Source organism: Grampus griseus (genome assembly GCF_964374135.1).
Source record: "Grampus griseus genome assembly, chromosome: 15".
NCBI lineage: Eukaryota > Metazoa > Chordata > Mammalia > Artiodactyla > Delphinidae > Grampus > Grampus griseus.
Genome location: NC_139009.1, coordinates 79,994,758 through 80,019,743, shown reverse-complemented (window position 1 = coordinate 80,019,743; position 24,986 = coordinate 79,994,758). Strand labels below are relative to the sequence as shown.

At 50.2% G+C, this 24,986-nt stretch overlaps 1 protein-coding gene across 4 annotated transcripts; it reads right to left on the bottom strand.

Moving 5' to 3' along the window:
- Positions 1–1,869: 1,869 nt before the first annotated feature.
- Positions 1,870–22,702, bottom strand: ZAP70 (zeta chain of T cell receptor associated protein kinase 70; the record flags this gene model as incomplete). 4 transcript variants are annotated; one of them, XM_082672314.1, is made up of 12 exons in its annotated part: positions 1,870–2,350; positions 3,708–3,820; positions 3,922–4,062; positions 4,154–4,346; positions 6,148–6,354; positions 6,855–7,047; positions 8,108–8,159; positions 8,397–8,443; positions 8,522–8,603; positions 8,703–8,841; positions 21,357–21,526; positions 22,301–22,702. In XM_082672314.1, the coding sequence occupies 12 exons, from the start codon at positions 22,700–22,702 to the stop codon at positions 2,242–2,244; spliced, it is 1,848 nt and encodes a 615-aa protein (XP_082528440.1). In that variant the 3' UTR covers positions 1,870–2,241. The 4 variants fall into 4 exon arrangements, with proteins under 4 accessions (XP_082528440.1, XP_082528439.1, XP_082528438.1 ...); XM_082672313.1 differs by having other exon boundaries at positions 6,855–7,038; positions 8,084–8,159; positions 21,366–21,526; XM_082672312.1 differs by having other exon boundaries at positions 21,366–21,526.
- Positions 22,703–24,986: the final 2,284 nt, after the last annotated feature.

The following is a 24,986-nucleotide window of genomic DNA, read 5'->3' as shown; positions in this document are numbered from 1 at the left end:
GTTATCTTCAGCAATAATCATAACATGAAACAAATAATAATGATGACCACAAAAGAAATGCAGACAACGAAAATGTATTTCCCTCTGACATAATACTTTATGTAACAACGTAAATAATTATCCAGTAACTAACAGGTGGATTTAATAAAACTGAAATATCTGCAAACAATACAATTTCGGAAGCCATGAAATTGTACCACTGATGTAATTTTTCTTGATTTGTTCATTAGTTTTAAAACAATTAGTTAAAAAACAATTTTTGCATTTTAATGGTGCTATTCAAAGTCAGTAATACAGTTAGCTTATGAACTAATATGTGCATTTACCAACTAAAAATATATCGCATGGCTTGCAAACTTCACTGTTTTACATTTTAAACACAAAACCTTCAAGCGGCTGCAGAGAATGACAAAACGGAAGGAACTGAGTTTGTGTCTTAATCTTTACAATCGCTGTGCTCTGCTCATCTGTTTCAAATCTAAATGCAGGAAGATATCGTCTGGCAGGGCTTGGAGACCCTCAAACAATTGCAAACCATTACAGATTTAGTCCCCAAACAAACACAGAGCTGAGAGTCTTCGTGTGTCTGAAGTTGACTCTAACTGGGGGCTCTCTGAACTACTTTCCAGGTAGAATACAAAGTTCATTAAAGAATACGCTAGGGAATTCCCTGGTGGCGCAGTGGTTGAGAGTCTGCCTGCCGATGCAGGGGACACGGGTTTGTGCCCCGGTCCGGGAGGATCCCACATGCCGCAGAGCGGCTGGGCCCGTGAGCCATGGCCGCTGAGCCTGCGCATCCGGAGCCTGTGCTCCGCAACGGGAGAGGCCACAACAGTGAGAGGCCCGCGTACCGCAAAAAAAAAAAAAAAAAATACGCTAACATGAAGCTTACCCATGAATTATTAAAACTCCGTGCGCGGTAAAATCAGACCAAGGTCCGTACCTAAGTTAATAACCCCAATTTCCTGGTTTCGACAACGCACTCACATCACCAAGGTTCTGGGGTCTCCTCTCGGGCGTCACCAGCCTGGGCCTCAAGCCCCAGTCCCCACACCCCACCCCACAGTGCCACAAAACAGCCCCAGGCTTTCTAGAGCTCCACAAACAAAAAGAAAGAAAATCTACCTTCTCAGAAGCCGCAGAAAATCTCCTCGCCTCTCCCTGGCGCTGAGCGGGTTGCATGGCCGCCCCGGAGCCCGTGGCTCTGCGGGGCCAGGCCGAGAGGAGGAGGCATTGCAGGGCATGGGGGCCAACTGCAGCCGAGCAAGTCCGGAAAAGAAATGCAGGGGCCTGGCTCCACTTCACCCGACCTGTCGGGTTCTGTGCTCCAACACCCCAGTTCATGTGGGGGCACTGAAGCAGCACGCACTTGGAGCCGGGTCTTCTCCTGAGCCGGACTGAGCCGGCCCTCGGGGCATCAGGTGATAAGGATTCCCAGCTGTGACTGTCTGGGCCCAGGGAGGAAGGGGAGGCAGCTGAGAAGGGGCCGAATCACCTGAAGAGACCTTAAAATGCACGGGCTGGGGCGGGATCAGCGTGTGTTAAACTCTCTCCAGGTGATGATAACACGCCGCGAACACGGGCAGCACCTGTCTCACGCCGTCCGTGAGGCTCGGGGAGCTGAGTGGCCAGCAGGCACGCGGCCCCTAAGTCCCCACGCTCACCTGCTGCAGCCCCTCACGCTGGTAAAGATGTCCCCGGGGCACAAGGGCGGGAATGCCAGCCCCCAGGCCCACACGAGAAAAGCTGTATCAAATATTGGAATGCCCGTGCATTGCACCATCAGGCACTTCTCATGGACCCCTTCCGATGACCCAGCCCCTTTCCTGGTCCCCCCGCCCTCACCCCAGAAAGATGAGGGATCTCAGACAAGAGAGAAGCTGCGTTTATTCCAATGATTGGGGTCTTGCCACCTGAGAACTCCGGGAGTCCGCCCTCTGGGCCCAGAGGAAGGAGGGTCCTTGCTGTAAGCAACGCCCCCTCAGCTCAGGGCCTCCCAGTAGATTCCAGCCCAGGATCACCTTGCCTGGGTCTCGGCCTCCTACCCCAGCCAGAGGGGCCAGGTGACCAGGCAGGGAATACTAGACCAGTGTGGGCCGGAGGTCTGAGCTGTCCCCCTTCTCACAGCCCAGCTGGTGTGGGGGAGAGAAACTGAGCTGGGCTCAGCCAGACTGGAGGTCCTGGGAGGGAGCTGAGGACACAGGAGGAAAAGCTGGGGCGTAGGGGCCGGCAGGCTGGAGCTCAGACACACGCAGCCTCGGCCGCAGGGTCCGCGGCCCTGCTTGCCAAGCTGTAGTAGTAGGTGCGCATGCGCTGCTCCACGGTCAGGAAGTCTGGACGGTCCTCCCACCTGTGAGGGGTCGGGGAGATCCAGACTGGATCCTGATTGATCCAGACCACACCCCCAGAACCCGACTTCAGCTGGTGGGTGGACATGCCCGGGGCTCAGGAAGCAGTGGGCCTGGGGTGGGGGGTGGGTATCGGGTAATGGAGGGGTCTCCTGGGTGTGAGAGGACCGCAATCCCGGGTTGGCCGTATCGCCTAGGTGAAGAGCTGACATCCAGGATGCAGGGGAACCATATACTGAGTGTTGACTGGCGAAGACTCAGGGAAGGGAGCTCCCTGAGTGCAGGGGTGACAACTGTGGACCACGGGGAGCTGGGATGTTGAATGGTGATGTGCTGAGCGTGTGCATTTGGCCAGGGTATTGGGGTGCTGGGTATGGGCTCACACGGATGCAAGTATGCTGCCCGCAAAGGAGAGGAACATTGGCGTCTGGAGGATGGGTGCAGCTAGTGGGGAGTCAGGGAATTAATGGTGTGAGGATGGGTGCAGCTAGTGGAGAGTCAGGGTATTCATGGTATGTGTGTGGAATATCCATGTATTGCGCTGGGGTGTTAGATGCTAGCCTCTTTGGGTATTGGGGTGTTGGTGTATTGTTTCTTGGTAGAGGTCGAGTTAATACTTGGTGGAGAAGGGATGGGCTGATCATTTCTTATTCATTTATCGTAAGTAGGGTGTGTATTTATTGGAGTGCTTGGGTGTTTGGGTATCAGTGTGGAAGGTGTTGGCCAGTGGAATAACGGGTGCTGGGGCAGGAAATGTACCAAATATTGGAATGCCCGTGCATTGCAGGGTTAGTGGAGGGTAATAGCTTGTTTGGGTGCATGTTGCCTGTTGTGTGATGGGAAGGGGAGGTACTGATGGTGTTAGGAGTTGGCATGTTCAAGCGCCGGGCTTCGAGCAGACAGAGGTGGGAGGGCACTGAGTATCTGGGTGCTTTGGTGTTGGCCTGAATGGGTAATTAGGTGTTGAATGTTGGCTGATGGGAAACAGGAATTATATAATGGAGTATCATCCCATGCCCTGAGTATTGGTATCATAGTTTGGGTAACAGTACTGACTTGTCTGAGTGTTGCAGGATCATTTGAGTATTGGCTGGTGGGAGACTGAGGTTTTAGATGCTGGAGCAGTGGGTGTCCGCAGGTAGGGTGCTGGGGTGCTGGACCAGTGGAGCATTGTAGGGTCAGTCTGTTGGAGAGCTGAGCATAGATGCAGGGGGAATAAAGGTACCGAGGGTTGGAAAGGCCATGAATTGGGTGAGTCTCTGGGTGGGATGAGTTAGTTGGACTATTGGGCACCACGACCTCCTGCCCCAGGCCTGGGTGTCAGTTCAGCCAGGTACCCTCCTGCCCGCTGGCACTCACTTGTAGGTCCAGCAGTCGCTCATGAGCTTGTACATTTCGGGCGGACACTCTGGGGGGCACTCCATCCGCTTGCCCTGCTCGATGAAGGCCATGACCTCGGGGCCCTTCATCTTCTGCTCAAGCCAGAGCCAAGTACGCATGTGAGTAACCAGGGCCCCTCCCCCCCGGCCCCTCTCCCCACCCAGCTGTCCGCCCGCCTCTGCCCCACACCTGCCTTGTAGGGCTTCTGGCCATAGGAGAAGGCTTCCCACATGGTGACCCCGTAGCCCCAGACGTCACTGCGGCTGGAGAACTTGCGGAAGTTGATGCACTCAGGCGCGTACCACTTGAGCGGCCACTTCCCCGCCGAGCGAGCCTGGAGGGTGGGAGATGCTGCCGGGACAGGGCTCGGGGACCCTCCACACCACTGCCTCCTCCACCTGGGCACCCCAGGGCCGGGGGCTCACGGTGTAGTAGCTGTCATCAGCACCCAGTGCCTTGGAGAGACCAAAGTCGCTGATCTTGGCGTAGTGCCGGTTGACCAGAAGGACGTTGCGGGCCGCCAGGTCACGGTGCACAAAGTTCTTCTCCTCCAGGTACTTCATGCCCATGGACACCTGGTGCAGCAGCTCCGCCACATTGCTGACGGGGATCTCCTCCCTGGGGTGCAGGGGAAGGCAGGGGCAAAGCCCACTTCTCTGACCCAGCTGAGCCTCTGTTCAACAGGTGCTATTGGGCACCTGCTATGTGCCAGGCATGGGGCGGGGGGACACGGCGTGAGCAAAACAGGCACAAACCTCTGCCCTCATCCAGGCTCGAGGCCTTAAATTTCGTCCATATACTGGGATTCCCAGACTTAACACATTTACCTGCGTCCTCTGTGTGCCCTCAGGGGGTCTCACGGGCATCTCAAAGATAATAAAGACAAAGCCAAGTTCCTGATTGTACAAACACACGCGTGCGCGCACACACACACGCTCCTCTCTCTCCATCTTTTCACTTACTCAGAAGCACTGGCCTTGCCCTCAGCTCCTTTTCCTCACACCCAATATCCAATCCATCAGCAAACCCTGGCAGCCCTGACTTCAAAATCCCTCCAGAATCCCCCTACTTCTCTCCACGTCTGCTTCTGCCACCCTGACCCAGCCGTCATCATGGCCAGCCTGGACCAGAACAGCCACCTCTGCCCTCAGCCGGCACGGCCTGTCCTTCCCACACTGGAGTCAGGTCCTGCCCCTCCTCGGCTCACGGCGTCCAGGGCTCCTACCTCACTCAGGGTAAATGTCCAAGTCCTCCCCACGGCCCACAAGGCCCTGCACCATCTTCCCCATCACCTCCCTGCCCATGTCAGCCCCGCACTCCCCTGCACTCACTCTGCTTCAGCCTCGGGGCCCTACTCAGTTCCTCTACCACACCAGGCACCTCAGGACCTTTGCACCGGCTGTGCCCTCTGTCTGGACCACTCTTCCCCCAGAGCTGCACTTGGCTGCCTCACCTTCTCACTTCTCACCCCCTACCCTGACACTCCCAACCCCCCTTTCCATAGTACTTACCTTCCAACATACTCTATACTTCACGGTATTATAATGATTATTTAAAGCCTCTCTTTCCCAACCAAACTACAGGGCAGAGAACTTTGTCTCTGTTCGCTGATAATCCCAAGTGCTGGTAATGGTCCCTGTCACAGAGAAATTGCCCAGTAAACACCCATGGGATAACTGAGTACATGAACTGGGACCCGTGAAGGCACGCACTCCAGCAAGAGCTCGGGTTCAAGGTCATGTGCCTCGTGTCGTGAGGGTAAGAGTTTGAGGCACGAGGGAACACAAACGAAACCAATTTCTTTGGATTAGAGATGGGCCAATTTTTTCTCTACAGGGCCTGAGAGTCAATATTTCAGCCTTTGCTGGACACATATGGTCTCTGCCACATAGTCCTCTTTGTTTTTTCCACAGACCTTTAAAAATGCGAAAGCAGGCTGTACAACACAAGCCTGGCTGCAGTTTCCCAACCCTGCTTCAGGTCGAAGACCGTCAACCGTCGGCAACTTCCCGTGCGCCATGAACTGGCCGAGAGAACAGAGGTGGCAGTTGGGACAGAGCTGATACTTACAAAGCTCCTATAAGCAACGCCAGGCACCGTTCTGAGCACTTTCTATGGATAGACGTCAACTCATCTGACCCTCCCAAGAGCCCCTGGACGTAAATACTGTGCATCGCCGTGGTACAAATGAGGAGACTGAGGCACAGATGAATTAAGAAACCCACCTGGGGTCACACCAGTTAGCGGCAGAGCTGAAAGTCAAACCTGGGGTCAGATCTGTCATGGGCGTGAGTGTGGGCAGCAGCTGTGAGTGTGTCTATAAACGCGGGGAAATGAGTGTGGAACGCACCCGTGGGCGGACAGGATCATTCCCGCCCACGCCCCCAGCCCCAACCACCTGGCCGGCCCAGAGGCTCACTTCTTCCCAAGCAGGAACTTGTGCAGCGGCCCGCCGCCCGCCATCTCCATCACCAGCATGAGGGCCTCGGCCTGGCACACGCCGATGAGCCGCACGATGTAGGGGTTGTCCAGCTGGTGCATGATCTGCGCCTCCCGCATCATCTCATCCTTGTCCGCCTTCTCTGTGTTCTGTTTCAACACCTTGATGGCCACGTCGATCTGCTTCCTGCCGTGACACACAGAGGGACACGCGTGAGCCGGCACGGGCCCGACCTGGCCCCCTCATCCCAACCCGACCTGCCTCTCCTCTCCCTGGACTTGTGTAGTAGATGCTGTGGTTTGCCGCCCAGTCCTCCCTGCAGCTCACGGTTCACAGCTCACAGCCAAGCCCCTCCCAGGAACTGCCCCTTGCTGAAAAGAACCGGCTCAAAGTGTCACCCTCCCCAGGGGCAGCCTGTACCAAGTGACCAGCCGATGGAGTAGACAAGGGGGACTCTGTTGCATCTGCAGCTCAGCCCAACTTCTCTCTGCCCCAGACCTGCCCCTCTCACTCCCTCTCGGGTGCTGCCCTGGGCTCCCCCAGGTAACCCCGCCTAGCAGGCAATTTCCTGTCCCAGCGTCTGTTTCCCAGGCAACCTGAAGTCACATCCTGGCTCCAACCCCCAAGGCCTTGGGAGGCAGCGCCCCCTCCCACAGCGGTTCCCCAGCCAAGGCTGGGCAGCCTACTTGCGCATGCGGTAGACGCCCTGGCGAACGGAGCCAAAGTTGCCGCAGCCAAGTTCTATGTCAGCCATGAGGAGGTTCTCGCGCTTCAGGAAGAGCTTCTTGTTTTTGAGCTCCTCGGGGTCGCTGTAGGGGCTCTCGTACACGCTGGTGTCCATGGGCATCGATCGCGGCTTCTCTGAGGACGCTAGGCATGCTGGGCACACACACAGGCGTGTGCTCCCAAGTCAGGAGCAGGGAGAGGGATGGGGGCTGGGCAGGGCAGCCTCGGTGCCCACCAGGCACGTCGCCGCAAGGCACAGGGTGCACCGTGCAGAGCACGCACAGGCACACGTGCACACGTGTGTGATCATGTGCGTGCGTGCATTTGTGTGCACTCCTGGTCCCCTCTGTGGGTGAGCTGGGAAGCCACGTCCAAGAGGACTCTAGTGTGCACTGGCTAGAGTGTGCACACACATGCGTCCTTGCGTGTTCACGCATAACACCCACGTACACTCTCACCCATGTCTCGGTGTGTGATGGGGGTCCAAAGGCGTGTCTGCACAAGTAACCACTACAGTGCCAGCTGAGGCGTGCACACCTATGGGTGTGCGTGCACCGACACGTCTGCACCCGTGTCACGCCTGCCCAGGTCTGCGTATGCACCACGCAGCCAGGTGTACAAGGGCTGCAGATGAGCCTCTCTGTGCACAGGCAACCGTGTATGTTCTCTACACACACGTGCACAGGCTTACATCCACACATGAAACACAGGAGCATCTGCGACAGTGCCTTTCAGGGACCTGGGCTCTGGAGCCTGCCTCCTTGGGTTCAAAGCCCAGCTCCACCACTGCCTAGCTGCGGGGCGTGACAGTTCCCGGCCCTCCTTTCTCTTCTGTAAAATGAGAATAATTACCACGACCGCCTCATGTGCTTGTCGGGAGGATTCAGCAAAGCTCGTGCACTCAGTGAGCTTGGGGCATGACTGGCAGACAGTAGGTGCTTAACAGACGTGTGTCTGTACCCGGGCTGGCCCAGGCATGGCCAGGTCTACTCCCCTGCACGTCAGCATGCCCCCGGGCACGTGCTCACAGGCGGGCATGATGCATGTGCCCACGTGGACACCTGCAGGCACAGTGCGTGCACAGGGCAACCAGGCCCACCGCCGCAGGTCAGGCCTGGCACACGTCCCTCCCCTGACACACCCCAGGGCCCAGCCAGGACCCTGCTCTTGGTCTGACATGAACCCCTACACACCTCCATCTCTGCCGACTCACCTGGTTCAGGGGTGTATCCGTCTGAGTTGAGCGTGTCGATCCGTCTCTGAGGCTAAAGGTCATGGGGTCAGCAAGGGTCAGCAGGGCCAGAGCTGGGGGCACCCAGCCCCTCTCATGAGACCCACATCGTCTGAGGACTCCCAGAGATGGTGCTGGGGATGCCCTCTTCTGTTCCACGGCAGCCCCACTCTCCCCCCATCTCCTGCCCGGAGCCCCACCCTGGGAACAGGACCCATTGCCCACCCAGCTCCATCCCCAAGGCCCCAAGTCTACGGCGCTGCTGACTCACCTGGGTGAATGTGGATGGGTGGGCGGGGAGTGTGGGAGCAGCGGCCTCTGGGGGAGCAGAAGGGACAGTGAGGGGGTGGGGGCCGGGGTCTCCCGCTCACCCCTGTGCCCCGCTGCCCCGCTCACCTGAGCTGGCGCTGTTGTTGGGACAGGCCTCCTTTAGGCAGTAGATGAGCCCGTCAGCCTTCAGCTTCAGGTACTCCACCAGCTGCAGGGAGGAGCGTCAGGGCCGGGGCTCCCCTCCTCCCCAGAAGCCTGAGCACCCCACCGCAGCCTCTCCCCACAACAGGGTGTGTGGGCGGCCTACCTGCCAGAGCGTGTCAAACTTGGTCCCCTCGGGAATGCAGTATTTGCCCGCCTTGTCCTGGCTGATGAGGTAGTGGTACACAGTCTTCCCATAGATCAGAGACAGCGCATAGGTGCCCTGCTCCTTCCGGGGTCTCAGCCTGGCGGGGGATGGAGGGGGTGTCACCCCTACAACCACATGGGTCCCCTCCCCCGTGGTGCCCTCCTACTTAGGCCCCAGTTCCCACACACACGCCCTATGGGCTCTGCACCCCAGAGCCTCATGGAGAAGTGGCAGGGGCTGCGGGAGCTGAGGTCAGGCCCCACTCGACCTCCAGACCTACTGGTAACAGGCCGTGCGTGGGGCTGGCGGAGGGGGTGCCGGGGTGAGCAGAGAGGTGAATGGCCATGTTCACAGTCATCCAAGGGCAGGTATGTGGCCATCCACAGGGGAATACTGGGCCACCCACGGTGGACATTCAGCCCTGCAGCGCCTGATACTCAGGCACCCACAGCTGCACACTTGGCCATTCAGGGGGGAACACTTAGCCATACGCTGGGGGGCACCTGGTCCTCCATGGCTGAATACCAGGCCACCCACGGTTGGACACTTGGCCACAGGTGTGGGGCGGGGAGGCACTTGGCGATTCCTGGAGGGATATTTTTTCATCTATGGTGGACACAGAGCCACTCACGGGGGACACACAGACTTAAGACCATTCTCTTGGGGAGACAAAGCTGTTTCTATACATAGAGCGATAAAGGCAAGTGCAAGTCCATGGCTAGATCACAGGGCACCTTCGTACACATTAGCACAAGTCACCTTGCCATCACAAGAGACCCACCAGTTATCATAACAGATGACCTTTAACAGAATGAAACCCTTGATTGTCCTCTTCTGGAAATTTGCCAAAACAAATAAATCTTCCATGTCTATCGATCAGAATTAAGCCCCTAAAAGATGGTGCCTTCATGCAGTAAGAACCTGTCCAACCACACACACACATGCGCGCGCGCGCACACACACACACACGGACCAATTTAGGGCCACCTGCACCCTCCCATCCTATTGTAAAACTAGTCAGCATCTCCCACAAAATAGTTTTGTCTTGAGTTCCCAGCACAAGTTTCTATTCAAGGGTTAAGTGTAGATTTCTAATGGACGAGGGAGGGGCAGCTGTTTCTGGAGGTGGTCTCAGGCTCTGTGGACACTGTAGACAACAGACCAATAATCTAGGGGATTGAACTAAGTTACACAAGAGCTGGCTGGGAGCTCACAGCAGGAAATAGCCATGGGATGACCCACAGGTGGGCACCATCAAAGTGTAAACTCTCAGGGCTTGGGCCCCGCCCATGGATATTAATTCACTGGACAAATATTTACTAAGTGTTGACCACATGCCAGGCATTATTCTAAAGGCAGGAGTACAGTGGTGAACAAGACAGACACGAGCCCACCTTGCAACTCTTCCTTAGGCCAAAGAGACAGAGAAATGTCCCTTAAATCTCCATGGCAAAACATGAGTGAGGGATGGAGGGGTGGCTGTGAATATCCCATCCATTGCCGGACAGCAAGTTCCCCAAAGAACAATGCAGTGAAGGCTGACATAGTGACCAGGGCAGCCTACCTGGATACGTGGAGAGATAGCAAACAGGGTGGGGAGCAATGGGGGAGCACCAAAGGCAAGGAAGAGAATCCCACAACAAACTAAGAAATGCAAATGTCCCACAGAAAGGAAGGAGCTTCCATAACTAGACTGGTGGGCTGGCCTGGAGGTGATTGTCTCTAAATACTAGTTCTCTTCTTTTGAGAAGTGAAAATACTTCATAAGGTCAAAACCTTAAGTTTTGAACTGACAACAAAAACTCAATGCCCAGAGGGCAGAGAGCAGAAGCAAGAAGAACTACAATTCTGCAGCCTGTGGAAAGAAAACCACATTCACAGAAAGATAGGGAAAATGAAAAGGCAGAGGACTTTGTACCAGATGAAGGAGCAAGATAAAACCCCAAAAAACAACTAAATGAAGTGGAGACAGGCAACCTTCCAGAAAAAGAATTCAGAATAATGATAGTGAAGATGATCCAGAACCTCAAAAAAAGAATGAAGGCAAAGATCGCGAAGATGCAAGAAATGTTTAACAAAGATCTAGAAGAATTAAAGAACAAAAAAACAGATGAACAATACAATAACTGAAATGAAAAATACACTAGAAGGAATCAAGAGCAGAATAACTGAGACAGAAGAATGGATAAGTGACCTGGAAGACAGAATGGTGGAATTCACTGCCACAAAACAGAATAAAGAAAAAAGAATGAAAAGAAATGAAGACAGCCTAAGAGACCTCTGGGACAACATTAAATGCAACAACATTTGCATTATAGGGGTCCCACAAGGAGAAGAGAGAGAGAAAGGACCCAAGAAAATATTTGAAGAGATTCTAGTCGAAAACTTCCCTAACGTGGGAAACGAAATAGCCACCCAAGTCCAGGAAGCACAGAGAGTCCCAGGCAGGATAAACCCAAGGAGAAACATGCCGAGACAGATAGCAATCAAACTGACAAAAATTAAAGACAAAGAAAAATTATTGAAAGCAGCAAGGGAAAAATAACAAATAACATACAAGGGAACTCCCATAAGGTTAACAGCTGATTTCTCAGCAGAAACTCTACAAGCCAGAAGGGAGTGGCATGATATATTTAAAGTGATGAAAGGCAAGAACCTACAACCAAGATTACTCTACCCAGCAAGGATCTCGTTCAGATTCGACAGAGAAATCAAAAGCTTTACAGGCAAGCAAAAACTAAGAGAATTCAGCACCAACAAACCAGCTCCACAACAAATGCTAAAGGAACTTCTCTAAGTGGGAAACACAAGAGAAGAAAAGGACCTACAAAAACAAACCCATAACAATTAAGAAAATGGTAACAGGAACATACATATCAATAATTACCTTAAAGGTGAATGGATTAAATGCTTCAACCAAAAGACACAGGCTCACTGAATGGATACAAAAGACAAGACCCGGGCTTCCCTGGTGGCGCAGTGGTTGAGAGTCCGCCTGCCGATGCAGGAGACACGGGTTTGTGCCCCGGTCCGGGAGGATCCCACATGCCATGGAGCGGCTGGGCCCGTGAGCCATGGCTGCTGAGCCTGCGCGTCTGGAGCCTGTGCTCCGCAACATGAGAGGCCCGCGTACCGCAAAAAAAAAAAAAAAAAAAAAAAGACAAGACCCATACATATGCTGTCTACAAGTGACCCACTTCAGACCCAGGAACACATACAGACTGAAAGTTAGGTGATGGAAAAAGATATTCCATGCAAATGGAAATCAAAAGAAAGCTGGAGTACCAATACTCATATCAGATAAAATAACCTTTAAAATAAAGAATGTTATAAGAGACAAGGAAAGACACTACATAATGATCAAGGAAGCAATCCAAGAAGAAGATATAACAATTATAAATACATACGCACCCAACATAGGAGCACCTCAATACATAAGGCAATTGCTAACAGCTATAAAAAAGGAAATCAACAGTAACATAATAATAGTGGGGGATTTTAACACCTCACTTACACCAATGGACAGAACATCCAGACAGAAAATTAATAAGGAAACACAAGCTTTAAATGACACAATAGACCAGATAGATTTAATTGATATTTATAGGACACTCCATCCAAAAACAGCTGATTACACTTTCTTCTCAAGTGCACACAGAACATTCTCCAGGATAGATCACATCTTGGGTCACAAACCAAGCCTCAGTAAATTTAAGAAAATTGAAATCACATCAAGCATCTTTTCTGACCACAACGCTAAGAGATTAGAAATCAATTACAGGGGAAAAAACGTAAAAAATACAAACACATAGAGGCTAAACAATACGTTACTAAATAACCAGAGATAACTGAAGAAATCAAAGAGGAAATCAAAAAATACCTAGACACAAATTACAACGAAAACACGATGATCCAACACCTATGGGATGCAGCAAAAGCAATTCTAAGAGGGAAGTTTATAGCAATACAAGCCTACCTCAAGAAACAAGAACAATCTCAAATAAACAATCTAACCTTACACCTAAAGGAATTAGAGAAAGAAGAACAAACAAAATCCAAAGTTAGCAGAAGGAATGAAATCATAAAGATCAGAGCAGAAATAAGTGAAATAGAAACAAAGAAAACAATAGCAAAGATCAATAAAACTAAAAGCTGGTTCTTTGAGAAGATAAACAAAATTGATAAACCTGTAGCCAGACTCATCAAGAAAAAGAGGGAGGGCCTCCCTGATGGCGCAGTGGTTGAGTCCGCCTGCCGATGCGGGGGACACGGGTTCGTGCCCCAGTCCGGGAGGATCCCACATGCCGGGGAGCGGCTGGGCCCGTGTGCCATGGCCACTGGGCCTGTGTGTTCAGGGCCTGTGCTCCACAACGGGAGTGGCTGCAGCAGTGGGAAGCCCATGTACCGCAAAAAAAAAAAAAAAAAAGAAAGAAAAAAGAAAAAGAGGGAGAGGACTCAAATCAATAAAATTAGAAATGAAAAAGGAGAAGTTACAACAGACACTGCAGAATACAAAGCATCCTAAGAGAATACTACAAGCAACTCTATGCCAATAAAATGGACAACCTGGAAGAAATGGACAAATTCTTAGAAAGGTATAACTTTCCAAGACTGAAGCAGGAAGAAATAGAAAATATGAACAGACCAATCAAGTAATGAAATTCAAACTGTGATTAAAAATCTTCCAACAAACAAAAATCCAAGACCAGATGGCTTCACAGGTGAATTCTATCAAACATTTAGAGAAGAGCTAAGCCCCATCCTTTTCAAACTCTTCCAAAAAATTGCAGAGGAAGGAACACTCCCAGACTCATTCTATGAGGCCACCATCACCCTGATACCAAAACTAGACAAAGATAGTACAAAAAAAGAAAATTAAGGACCAATATCACTGATGAATACAGATACAAAAATCCTGAACAAAATACTAGCAAACAGAATGCAAAAACACATTAAAAGAATCATATACCATGATCAAGTGGGATTTATCCCAGGGATACAAGGATTCTTCAATACACGCAAATCAATCAATGTGATACACCATATTAACAAATTGAAGAATAAAAACCATATGATCATCTCAATAGATGCAGAAAAAGCTTTTGACAAAATTCAACTCCCATTTATGATAAAAACTCTCCAGAAAGTGGGCACAGAGGTAACCTACCTCATCATAATGAAGGCCATATACGACAAACCCACAGCAAACATCATTCTCAATGGTGAAAAACTGAAAGCATTTCCTCTAAGATCAGGAACAAGGCAAGGATGTCCACTCGCGCCACTCTCATTTAACATAGTTTTGGAAGGCCTAGCCATGGCAATCAGAAAAGAAAAAGAAATAAAAGGAATACAAATTGGAAAAGAAGAAGTAAAACTGTCACTGTTTGCAGATGACATGATACTATACATAGAGAATCCTAAAGGTGCCAACAGAAAACTACTAGAGCTAATCAATGCATTTGCTAAGGTTGCAGGATACATAATGAATGCACAGAAATCACTTGCATTCCTATCCACTAACAACGAAAGACCAGAAAGAGAAATTAAGGGAAGAATTCCATTCACCATTGCAACAAAAAGAATAAAATACCTAGGAATAAACCTACCTAAGGAGGTTAAAGACCTGTACTCAGAAAACTATAAGACACTGATGAAAGAAATCAAAGATGACACAAACAGATGGAGAGATATACCATGTTCTTGGACTGGAAGAATCAATATTGTGAAAATGACTGTGCTACCCAAAGCAATCTACAGATTCAATGCAATCCCTATCAAATTCCCAGTGGCACTTTTTACAGAACTAGAATAAAAAATATTAAAATTTGTATGGAGACACAAAAGACCCCGAATAGCCAAAGCAGCCTTGAGGGGAAAAAAATGGAGCTGGAGGAATCAGACTCCCTGACTTCCGACTATATTACAAAGCTACAGTAATCGAGACAATATGGTACTGGCACAAAAACAGAAATATAGATCAATGGAACAGGATAGAAAGCCCAGAGATAAACCCACGCACCTATGGTCAACTAGTCTATGACAAAGGAGGCAAGGATATACAATGGCAAAAAGACAGTCTCTTCAATAAGTGGTGCTGGGAAAACTGGACAGCTACATGGAGAAGAATGAAATTAGAACACTCCCCAACACCATACACAAAAATAAACTCAAAATGGGTTGGAGACCTAAATGTAAGACCAGACACTATAAAACTCTTAGAGGAAAACATAGGAAGAACACTCTTTGACATAAATCACAGCAAGATTTTTTTGATCCACCTCGTAGAGTAACAGAAATAAAAACAAAAATAAACAAATGGGACCTAATGAAGCTTAAAAGCTTTTGCAAATCAAAGGAAACTACAAACAAGATGAAAAGACAACCCTCAGAATGGGAGAAAATATTTGCAAACGAATCAATAGCAAATGATTAATCTCCAAAATATATAAACAGCTCATGCAGCTCAATATTAAAAAACAAACAACCCAATCAAAAAATGGTCAGAAGACCTAAATAGACATTTCTCCAAAGAAGACATACAGATGGCCAAAAAGCACATGAAAAGCTGCTCAACATCACTAATTATTAGAGAAATGCAAATCAAACTACAATGAGGTAACACCTCACACCAGTTAGAATGGGCATCATCAGAAAATCTACAAACAACAAATGCTGGAGAGGGTGTGGAGAAAAGGGGACCTTCTTGCACTGTTGGTGGGAATGTAAACTGATAGAGCCACTATGGAGAACAGTATGGAGGTTCCTTAAAAAACTAAAAATAGAATTACCATATGACCCAGCAATCCCACTACTGGTCATATACCCAGAGAAAACCATAATTCAAAAAGACACATGCACCCCAATGTTCATTGCAGCACTATTTACAATAGCCAGGTCATGGAAGCAACCTAAATGCCCATTGACAAACAAATGCATAAAGAAGATGTGGTACATATATACAGTGGAATATTACTCAGCCATAAAAAAGAACGAACTTGGGTCATTTATAGAGACGTGGATGGACCCAGAGACTGTCATACAGAGTGAAGTAAGTCAGAAAGAGAAAAACAAATATCGTATATTAACACATATATGTGGAACCTAGAAAAATGGTACAGATGAACGGGTTTGCAAGGCAGAAATAGAGACACAGATGTAGAGAACAAACGTATGGACACCAAGGGGGGAATGTTGGGGGGGGATGGGAGATTGGAATTGACATGTATACACTAATATGTATAAAATAGATAACTAATAAGAACGTGCTGTATAAAAAATAAATAAAATAAAATTCAAAAAAATAAAAAAACTCAATGCTCAGCCACTCATCAGGAAATGTGTGTGGAATATTGAAAAAAAACAGCACAATATTAGACCTTTCTTCCCATCAATAAGTGGAATCTAGATCTGTATCTCCTGAATCAGGGATTGACCATGTGACTTGCTTTGGTCAATAAGACATTAGCAAACAGGACACAAGGAGAGGCTGGAAAAGTGGTTGACACTGGGGTTTGCCTGCCCTGTCTTGCTTCTCCTGGCAGCCCTGCAACGACCATGGAAGTGAGTCCACACTAGCCTGCTGGAGAAGCCATATGAAGGAGAATCAAGGCATCCCAGGCTGCCATCTGCCAGACATGTGAGTGAGGCCATCCCAGACCATCAAGGCCCAGTCAATCCTTCAGCTGACTGCGGCCACACAGCTGAGCTCAAAAGAAACCAGCTGAATAACCACCCAACTGAACTAAGCCCAAATAGCCAACCCATTGAATCAAGGCTGAATAAATGAATGTTATTTTAAGCTACAACAGTTTAGGGTGGTTTGTCACACAGCAAAGGCTAACTGATACACTGTCTTTGGAAAGAGACATGTGAGTTCACAAAACAGCAGCCACCAATCCCACGTAGGCAAAGACTACTATACTGGTGTGGTCACCATATATATTTCAATGTCACAAATTCTACTTTATTTACCAAAAAAACCACCAGGTGGTGGCAGTTCTTCATCCTTGTAGTTCAGGCCTGAACTTAAACTAGAGGTACAGGCTAAGAAATCAACTTGTATCTCCACTTTTTTTTTTTTTTTTGGCTATACCATGAGACTTGTGGGATCTTAATTCCCCAACCAGGGATTAAACCTGTGCCCCCTGCAATGGAAGCATGCAGTCCTCACCACTGGACTGCCAGGGAATTCCCTCCACTTTAAAAATAATATATAGAACCTGATAACAGTGAAAAAAATAAGAGCTACCATTTATTAAGATGCTCGTTCTAAATTCTTCACATATTTGTCATTTAGTCTTCACAGCATTCTCCACAAGATACCTACCTTGTCCTCTCATTATCCACATTTTGCAGAGGAGGAAGCTTAGGCTCAAGAACACTGCACCTCTTGCCTAAACTGCACAGTTGATTAGGGGTAGAGCCAGGATGCCAATCCATTTCTGACTCTCCAGTTAATTGCTACATGGGACTGACACCCAGCCCAGCCACAGCAAGTTGCTTCTTCTCCGTGTGCCTCAGTTTCCTCACATGTAAAATGAAAACACAGAACTAACCCAGACTTTAGGGCTCCAAAGATGAGGTTCAGGATCAACCGTGATCTCATATAACTGTAGGCATAATCTTTGGGGTAAATATGTTTTGGGGATCGTGAGAAGGGTTCAGCTTCACTAAAATTCCCAAAGGGGTCAGTGATCCATTAAGAAACAATTAACAATATGTTCTTGAAGGCCCTTTCCAGGGGTCAAGTGTCTTTTCAAGTTGAATCAACCAGTCCCACAGATGCTGCAATTATGCAGAAAGGAAGCGAGCTTTGACAGCAAACAGCGTTAGGTATAATTCCAACCATTCATCAGCAGCTCTGAACGGTGGTCACTGGTAAGCATTCCAGGCCACAGTGGTGTGTCTTTCTATCATACCCGCACCCTTACCACGGAACCAGACCAGTCCTGGGCTTGTCCCAGGCATCGTGATGCATCAGGGATGTCCCTTCACCCCTGCCTCAGGAGAGGTTCTGCGCCTACAGCTTTGACCTTCAGCTCCTAACTACCCACATACTGAGAAAGCAGTTACTGACAACAGGAACCACAAGAAAAACCTACAGTGCTTCTGTCAGAAGCATGTCCTGCCTAATTTTCCAGGAGTCTGGTTCATGGTGGTGGCTTCTGGTCTCTTGACATTTCCCTGCATGAGCCACTGTCCCTCATAATGTCACGGCTCCAACTGCTTCTGAACCCCAGCATCAGCCCCAGTCTCTGTACTGTACCCAGATCCTAGCTCCCTCAGTCTCAGCCTGCTGTGGCCAATGCTGGTCCTACCCACCTCTGAGACTTCAAGCCACCTCGATATCCAAAGCACCTACAGCCGCTGGCCCTGGTTCTCCAGAGATTCCTCTTATCCCAACAGACTGGTTAACTCCAAGCCTGTTATAAACTCTGCTGTGTTAATGGAGAAAGTTTGCAAACTTTTCCTTTGGGCAGTGGAATTGTTTGTCAAGCAACATCTTCCATAGAAACTCAAGATATGAAACACGTCAAAGCTGAGCTGGGGGGACTTCCCTGGTGGTGCAGTGATTAAGAATCCTCCTGCCAATGCAGGGGACACAGGTTCGAGCCCTGGTCCAGGAAGATCCCACATGCCGCAGAGCAACTAAGCCCGTGCTCCACAACTACTGAGCCTGCGCTATAGAGCCCGCAAGCCACAACTACTGGAGCCCGCGTGCCACAACTACTGAAGCCCACGCACCTAGAGCCCATGCTCCACAACCAGAGAAGCCACCACAATGAGAAGCCCATGCACCACAAGGAAGAGTAGCCCCTGCTCACCACAACTAGAGAAAGCCTGCATGCAGCAATGAAGACCCAGCACAGCCAAAAATTAATTAATTAATTTTTTTAAAAAAAGCTGAGTTGGGATGGGGCTCAGAATCCCCCCCCGCTCCACCCTCTACTCACTTCTTCCACCCCCTCCCCCCAGAATCTTTTGATATTGTCGGGGGCCTTAGGGAGTCTGGGAGAAAGTTTTAAACCATTGGAATGGTGGAATCATTATCTCTATGAGTACGTGTGTTTGCGTGAGGTAGGAAGGAGAGATGGGGGAAGGGAGGGGTGGGGAGGAAAGAAAAAGAAAAAAAAACCAAGACAAAAGAGAGGCAAAGACTGTGAGGTGATGAAAGGCTGAACTGGGGACATGAGATGAAACCAGAGAAGGGAACTTAGATTGTAAAAAGAAAGAAAAATGAAATTACATGTTACAAAGGAGAAAGTAGCTACAAGGAGAAAGAATTGGCTGCACCAACAGGAAAGGTGGAGACCCCCCTTCATTGTGTCTGGCTTGGAGAGAGCCCCTGGACACTTAGGTACCTGGGGTAACTTGTGCAAGAGCAAGTGAGATGTGAACGTGGGGAGATGTGTGACCAATGGCCAAGAAGGTCTTAGTGAGCATCACGCTTGAGGGGGGGAGCGTGCAGTATCCTGATGAAGCAGGTGACAAACATCTGGACAAGTACCGGCCATCACTAGGTACTAGAAGGTGGAGCCCTCTAGAAGGACCAGATGCAGGCTCTGCCTTCCAGTTCATAGTCCAAAAGGAAAGATGCCCCAAATGCCCACCTTTGAGATGCCCATCACCCTCATTATGGCCTCCTTGTTCTAATCCTCTGATAGACTGTTTGCAAAACTGGCTGCCTCAATTATTCTCCCTTGGGTAGTCCCTTCCCCACAGTGACTCTGGTCTGAGCCAAGTGGCTTGCTTTGGCCAAGAGGACATCAGTTACATTACACAAGCAGAGGCTTGAAAAGTGCTTGTGTATTGTAACTTGCCTTCTCTGATTGTTCTTGGGAACCCTGCAACCAACACCATGTGAACAAGTCCAGGCTAGCCTGCTCGATGATGACAGCACTGCAGCCTACTCATCCCTATCGCCCAGGTGACACTGAGCCAACAGCCAGAGCCATGGTCATCCCAACCTATTCAGTCCCGGCCCAGCTGACCTAAACCAGAAGGACTACTCAGCTGACTCACAGAATCATGAGAAGTAATAAACTGTTGTTTTGAGTCAGTAAGTCTTGGGACAGCTTGTTACACAGCAAAAGCTAACTGATACAAATGCAAAGTTGAGTTTCCCTCTTGGAGAAAACAGACCTATCTTAATCTGTTCACAAGCCGTCCTTGCAGCTGAGTATTATCTGTAACATGCAATTACAGCCTAAATTTACAGCCTAAATCTGTTAGGCAGGGTGAAAAAAAAATTATCAGCTGACAGTAGAGTCTTGTAGAGGGACCTGCATCTTGTGGGAGACCTGCAGGTAATCTGGTACACATGCTCAAACCTCACATGGGTGGGGGAAATCAAGGGAAAGGGGTCAGTTCCTCCAAGTGGGATGGCCCCAGGAGAGGTAACAGCCCAGCAGGGAGGTGGGTGAGAGCAAGGATTCAGCCAGGCAGGATCTCAGGCCAAGAAGCAACCATGAGAACAGAGACCCTTGAGAATTAACATCTCAAGGGGAGGATGCTAGACTTCCTGAGGTCACAGGAAAGAGACAGGCACCAAGTTTCTCCATATCTCAAGGCCTGAGTGGCCTCAGCTGACATCCGGATAACATCTGCTATACAACGAACCCATGTCCAGACCAGAAAGCAGCAGCCCCAGCAGGGGGCTTTAGACAGACTCTCTCATAATAACAAACTCACGAACAGCCACATGGTTCAGCTGTGGCTCATGCTCAGGCAGAGATACGCACATTCACCCACTTAAAATAACCCTTAGTGCATTTTTAGTATATGCCAGATACTATACTATTGCTTTACACATATTAATTCCTGCGATCCCATAAGAGACCCTTGGGTAGGTACTACCACCATCCACAGTGCAGTTAGAGGGAGTTGCTTCAACGCTCTCCCAGCACTCCTACCTCACTCAGGGTCAAAGCCAAAGTCACCTCCCTGCCTTCTCCCCCTCCCACTCCAGTCCTCGCTTACTAAGCTCCAAGCACACTGGCCTCCTTGCTGATTCTGGAACATGCCAAGAACCTCCTCCTGGTCTGTGTTCTTGCCAGGAACACCTTCTCCCAGAGAGCTCACAGCCCACTTCTCACCTCCTTCGGTTCTTTACGCAGAAGCCACCCGATCGGAGAGGCCTTTTCTGGCCACCTAAGCTCAGCTTGGAGCCCCCCTCCCCAGCTCCACACACAGCACTTGCCACCCTCTGACATCCTCTATGTTTTAGTGATTCATCCTTCTTTGTCTACCTGCTCCACAAGGACGGGGATTTGTGTCTGTCCTGTGCACTGCCACGTCCTCAATGCCCGGAACAGTGCATGTGGTAACTGTTCAACAAATATTTGGTGAATGCAGGAGAGGAAATCGAAGTAGGCAGCTCCGATAGCTGCCCAGCGTTCCCAGACGGTAAGCAGCAGACGCTGGATTCCAACCCAAGCCGCCCAACTCTGAAGTCCTCACCACTGCTGCCCCTTTCGCATATCACGTCCCTGCGCACATTCAGAAAAGCACTACCCACTCACACTTGTGAGCGCAGGCACACCCCTCACCGCCCACCTGCACACTGAGGTCTGCCCCAGCCTCACCACCCCACAGCCCCAGGCTCTAAGCCCCACATACAGGAACTTGCCGTCCGTCTGTGAGCCTGAGTAGAGTTTGCGCTCCGCCTCCTCGCGCGTCAGGCTTTTGTGGTACCAGGGCATCCGCTCGTGAGCCGTCGTGGCAATGAGCTTCTCCACCTGAGGGGCCTGGCTGATGATGGCCTGCTCCAGGGCCTCGCCCTAGGGAAGAACGGGAGGGTGGAGAAGACTTGTGTCTCCAAGTAGGCGGCCACAGGACACCTCTTCCATCTCCTGGACCCTCCCAATTGCCTCTTCCACATGAGACAGCCCACCCACCCAGGCGCACCTAGGGGGTGAGTCATTTAGGCTGTTAATGAAAGCCAAGCCCCCTCATCTCTATGGTTCCGCCCCAAGCCATCCAGGCCCCGCCCATCCAGGGCCACGGCCCAGGCCCCGCCTTCTAGCCGGCTCCAAGCTCATCTCCAGCTTGAAGATCTAACACTGGTAATCGCGCCCCATGGTGCACTGCATGTGGTCGAAGACCACAACCCACCGCCCCTGCCGGCCAACCTACCCCAGAGCACCGCCCCCACCATCCTCTCAGGCCCCTCTCCCAGCCCAAGCCTCGCCTCCTCTGGACTCAGCGTGACCTCCACCTACCCCGACCTCCACTTTGCCATCTGCCTCTGACAAGCACCATAGCATCGCTCAGGCCCCTGCCTCCGAGGCCTCCTCCCAGGCCCGCCCCCAGTCAGGCCCCAACCCTCCAGCATCTAAAACGGGCGCAGCACAGCATAATACAGGCTGGCGAAGACCACCACTCTCCCCCAGTTCCATTGCTCCCTCGGCCCCAAGGGCCCGCCCTTCCCGACCCCGCCTTCCCAAGGCCCGCCCCTCCGGTCCCGCCCTCCCAAGACCCGCCCCCTCCCAAAATCTGGTCCCCCCTCCGGCCACGCCCTCCCAAGACCCGCCCCTTCGGCCCCGCGCTCTCACCTCTAGTTTCCAAGTCTGGCGCACGTAGTCGCGCACCATGGCATCGCGTAGGCTGTCGAAGACCCCGGGCTGCGGCTCGAGCCCCGACGGCCGGTTGCACGGCTTGCGCAGGTTGCAGGGCAGCCCGTCTGGGTCGCGCGAATAGAACTCGCAGAGCTCAGCGGGGCCGCAGTGCGCTTTTCCGCCCGCAATAGCGTAGGTGCCGTTGAGCTGGCGCTCGATGGGGAAGTGGTGGAAGCGCACGTCGTGCACGAGCGAGAGCACATAGCCGCCCAGAGAGCGCAGGCAGTGGCGCAGCAGGAAGAGCCCGTCGGCCATGCCCGCCAGCTTCAGGTGCTCCTCGGCCTCGGCGCGCGAGATGCTGCCGTAGAAGAAGGGCAGGTGCGCCGCGGGGTCCGGCATTGCCGCCGCTGCACTGAGCAGGGTACGGGCCCCTGCGCCTCTTCAGACTCTGTGAGTTCAGAGCAGGATTGGGGGCACGTCAGGGCCTCGGTTTCCCTTCCTGAACCCGTCCATTGTACCCAGAGATAGTAGGAGAGAGCCCGCGTTAAAGGGCATCCGTGCGGCACAGCTGAGTGTGCCGATCGTGCAGAGCCTGATTTGTGCCGGAGTCAACTTGGAAAGGAGGCCCAGCCTACGGGACTCAGATTGGGGAGTCCCAAACCAGCCTTTGACTTTTCAGACCTAGTACGGAGCGCCCCACTGGCCACGACACAACAGCACCTGGAACCTTCATCCACCTCCCAAACACGTGTTGAATTCTTACTGTGTTTCAGGATGGTGATACGGGTGAATAAGAGACATGATCCCTGCCCTCCTGAAGATAACAGTCTGAGGGAGAGGGGATGCAATAAACAAGGAGAGACAAAAATAATTACAGATTGAGGTCAGTGTTCTAAAGGAAATAAATAGAGTGAGATCAAGAGGGAAGAAGCCACTGGAGCTGGGATGGTCACATTCTTTGGGGAGGTAGCATTTGAGCTGAGATCCGAAGGAAAAGGAGGAGCCCACTTCTCAAACAGCATGGAGGGGAGCACATCAGGCAGAAGGAACAGCAAGTGCCAGGGCCCGGAAGCTGGAACAACTTTGCTCATCAAAGGACCCTGACTCCATTAGCCTTCCCGACTCTTTCCTCTGACCCTTTCCCAGCAACCTTAGAAATTCCCCTTAGTCCTGCCCCCTCTGCCTTCGTGAACGAGTGTCTAGAAAGCATAAGCTAATCTGAATATCCATTAATAGGGGATTGGTTAAATACATTAGGATTTAACTCCAATGTGAACTGCGATACAGTCATTAAACAAAAGGAGGTTTGGAAAGTATGACCCTATATGGGGAGGAGGAAGTAAGGACATATAGATAAATAGATACCTGGTGAGGAAGATATCTAACCTGAAATTATCCACCTTCAACTTTCTAGGGTGATGGTGATGTCCAATATCTTGAGAAGCGTTGTGTTACACAGGTGTCTGAATTGCTCAAAATTCAGAGAACGTAAAATTAAATTAATGTGAAAATGAAAAAAAAATTCAGAAAATGTACCAACTTGAGTTGTTCATTTTATGGTATTTGGGCCCCTCAGTAAAAAAAGAACCATAAAATATTGAACCCTGGTCAGTGATCTGCGTGCAGAAATATCTAGGTGTGATGGGTAGTGATGACTGTAATTTACTTTGAAAGGCATCCAAAAAATAATGTGGATGGATGGATGGATAAGCAGATTGATAAAGTTGAGTCTTGCTATTCGCAGTATTTCTATAAAGTATTGAATTAGGAAGTATTGAGCCCTTGGTTCTAGAAGAGATCCAGTGTCAGGTTCCTTGAAGCCTCTGGTCACAGTATTTTCATCAACCGATCAGTACATAACCTTGTTTTATGTACTTCTGTTTAAAGACAACTTACATAATTATATTGTTGATTCATTAACATTGAGCTCTTGACCAGCAGCCCTATAACGATAAGCTTACCCAACGCATACTTTTTCTGTGAGGCACAGCCCAGCCTTCTTGCACTTAGGAACACTAGACAGCACCTCAGCACTGTCCTTGGGGGCCATTTAAACAGTGAAATCACCGACGTAAAGCACAAAAATGTGGCACTAAATAGACTGTGAGAAAGAGACTTATTTACAGTATGAGCTGAATCGAGAAGGCAAAGCATCACCTTGCTCAACCTCAAAGAACCAGCACATCGGTTGACTCAAATTTCACACCACTCTGCACACGCCCTCCAATGACCGTGAAAGCGCAGCGAGCATTGGTTTTGGTGGTTACAAATAAATTTTAGCAAGTAGGCGAACTGGCAGATATGGAATCCAACAATAATGAGGATTAACCGTATGTGATAAAGCAAATATAGCAAAATGTCCATTGTAGAATCTAGGGGGTGGATAATTTGTACAACTAATTGTTCCTGTTTTCTGTATATTTGTAAGTTTTTAGATAATGTTGAAAAAAATTATTTCCCCTTAACAGTTTCTGGTCGTTTCTCTACTGAGATGGGCCCACTTAAGGCCACCCAGGCATAGTTTTGCATTCAAGGAAGGCTCCTTGGGTACCCTTCTTACTTAAGCAATTGTAAGCAGGGGGTGCAAAGCAAGCTTTTGTGGATTGAGAAAGGCTGCCTTTCCCTGGGCGTTCAGGAACATGCAAGGATGGGCACTGGAGCCAAGAGGAAGATACTAGAGCGG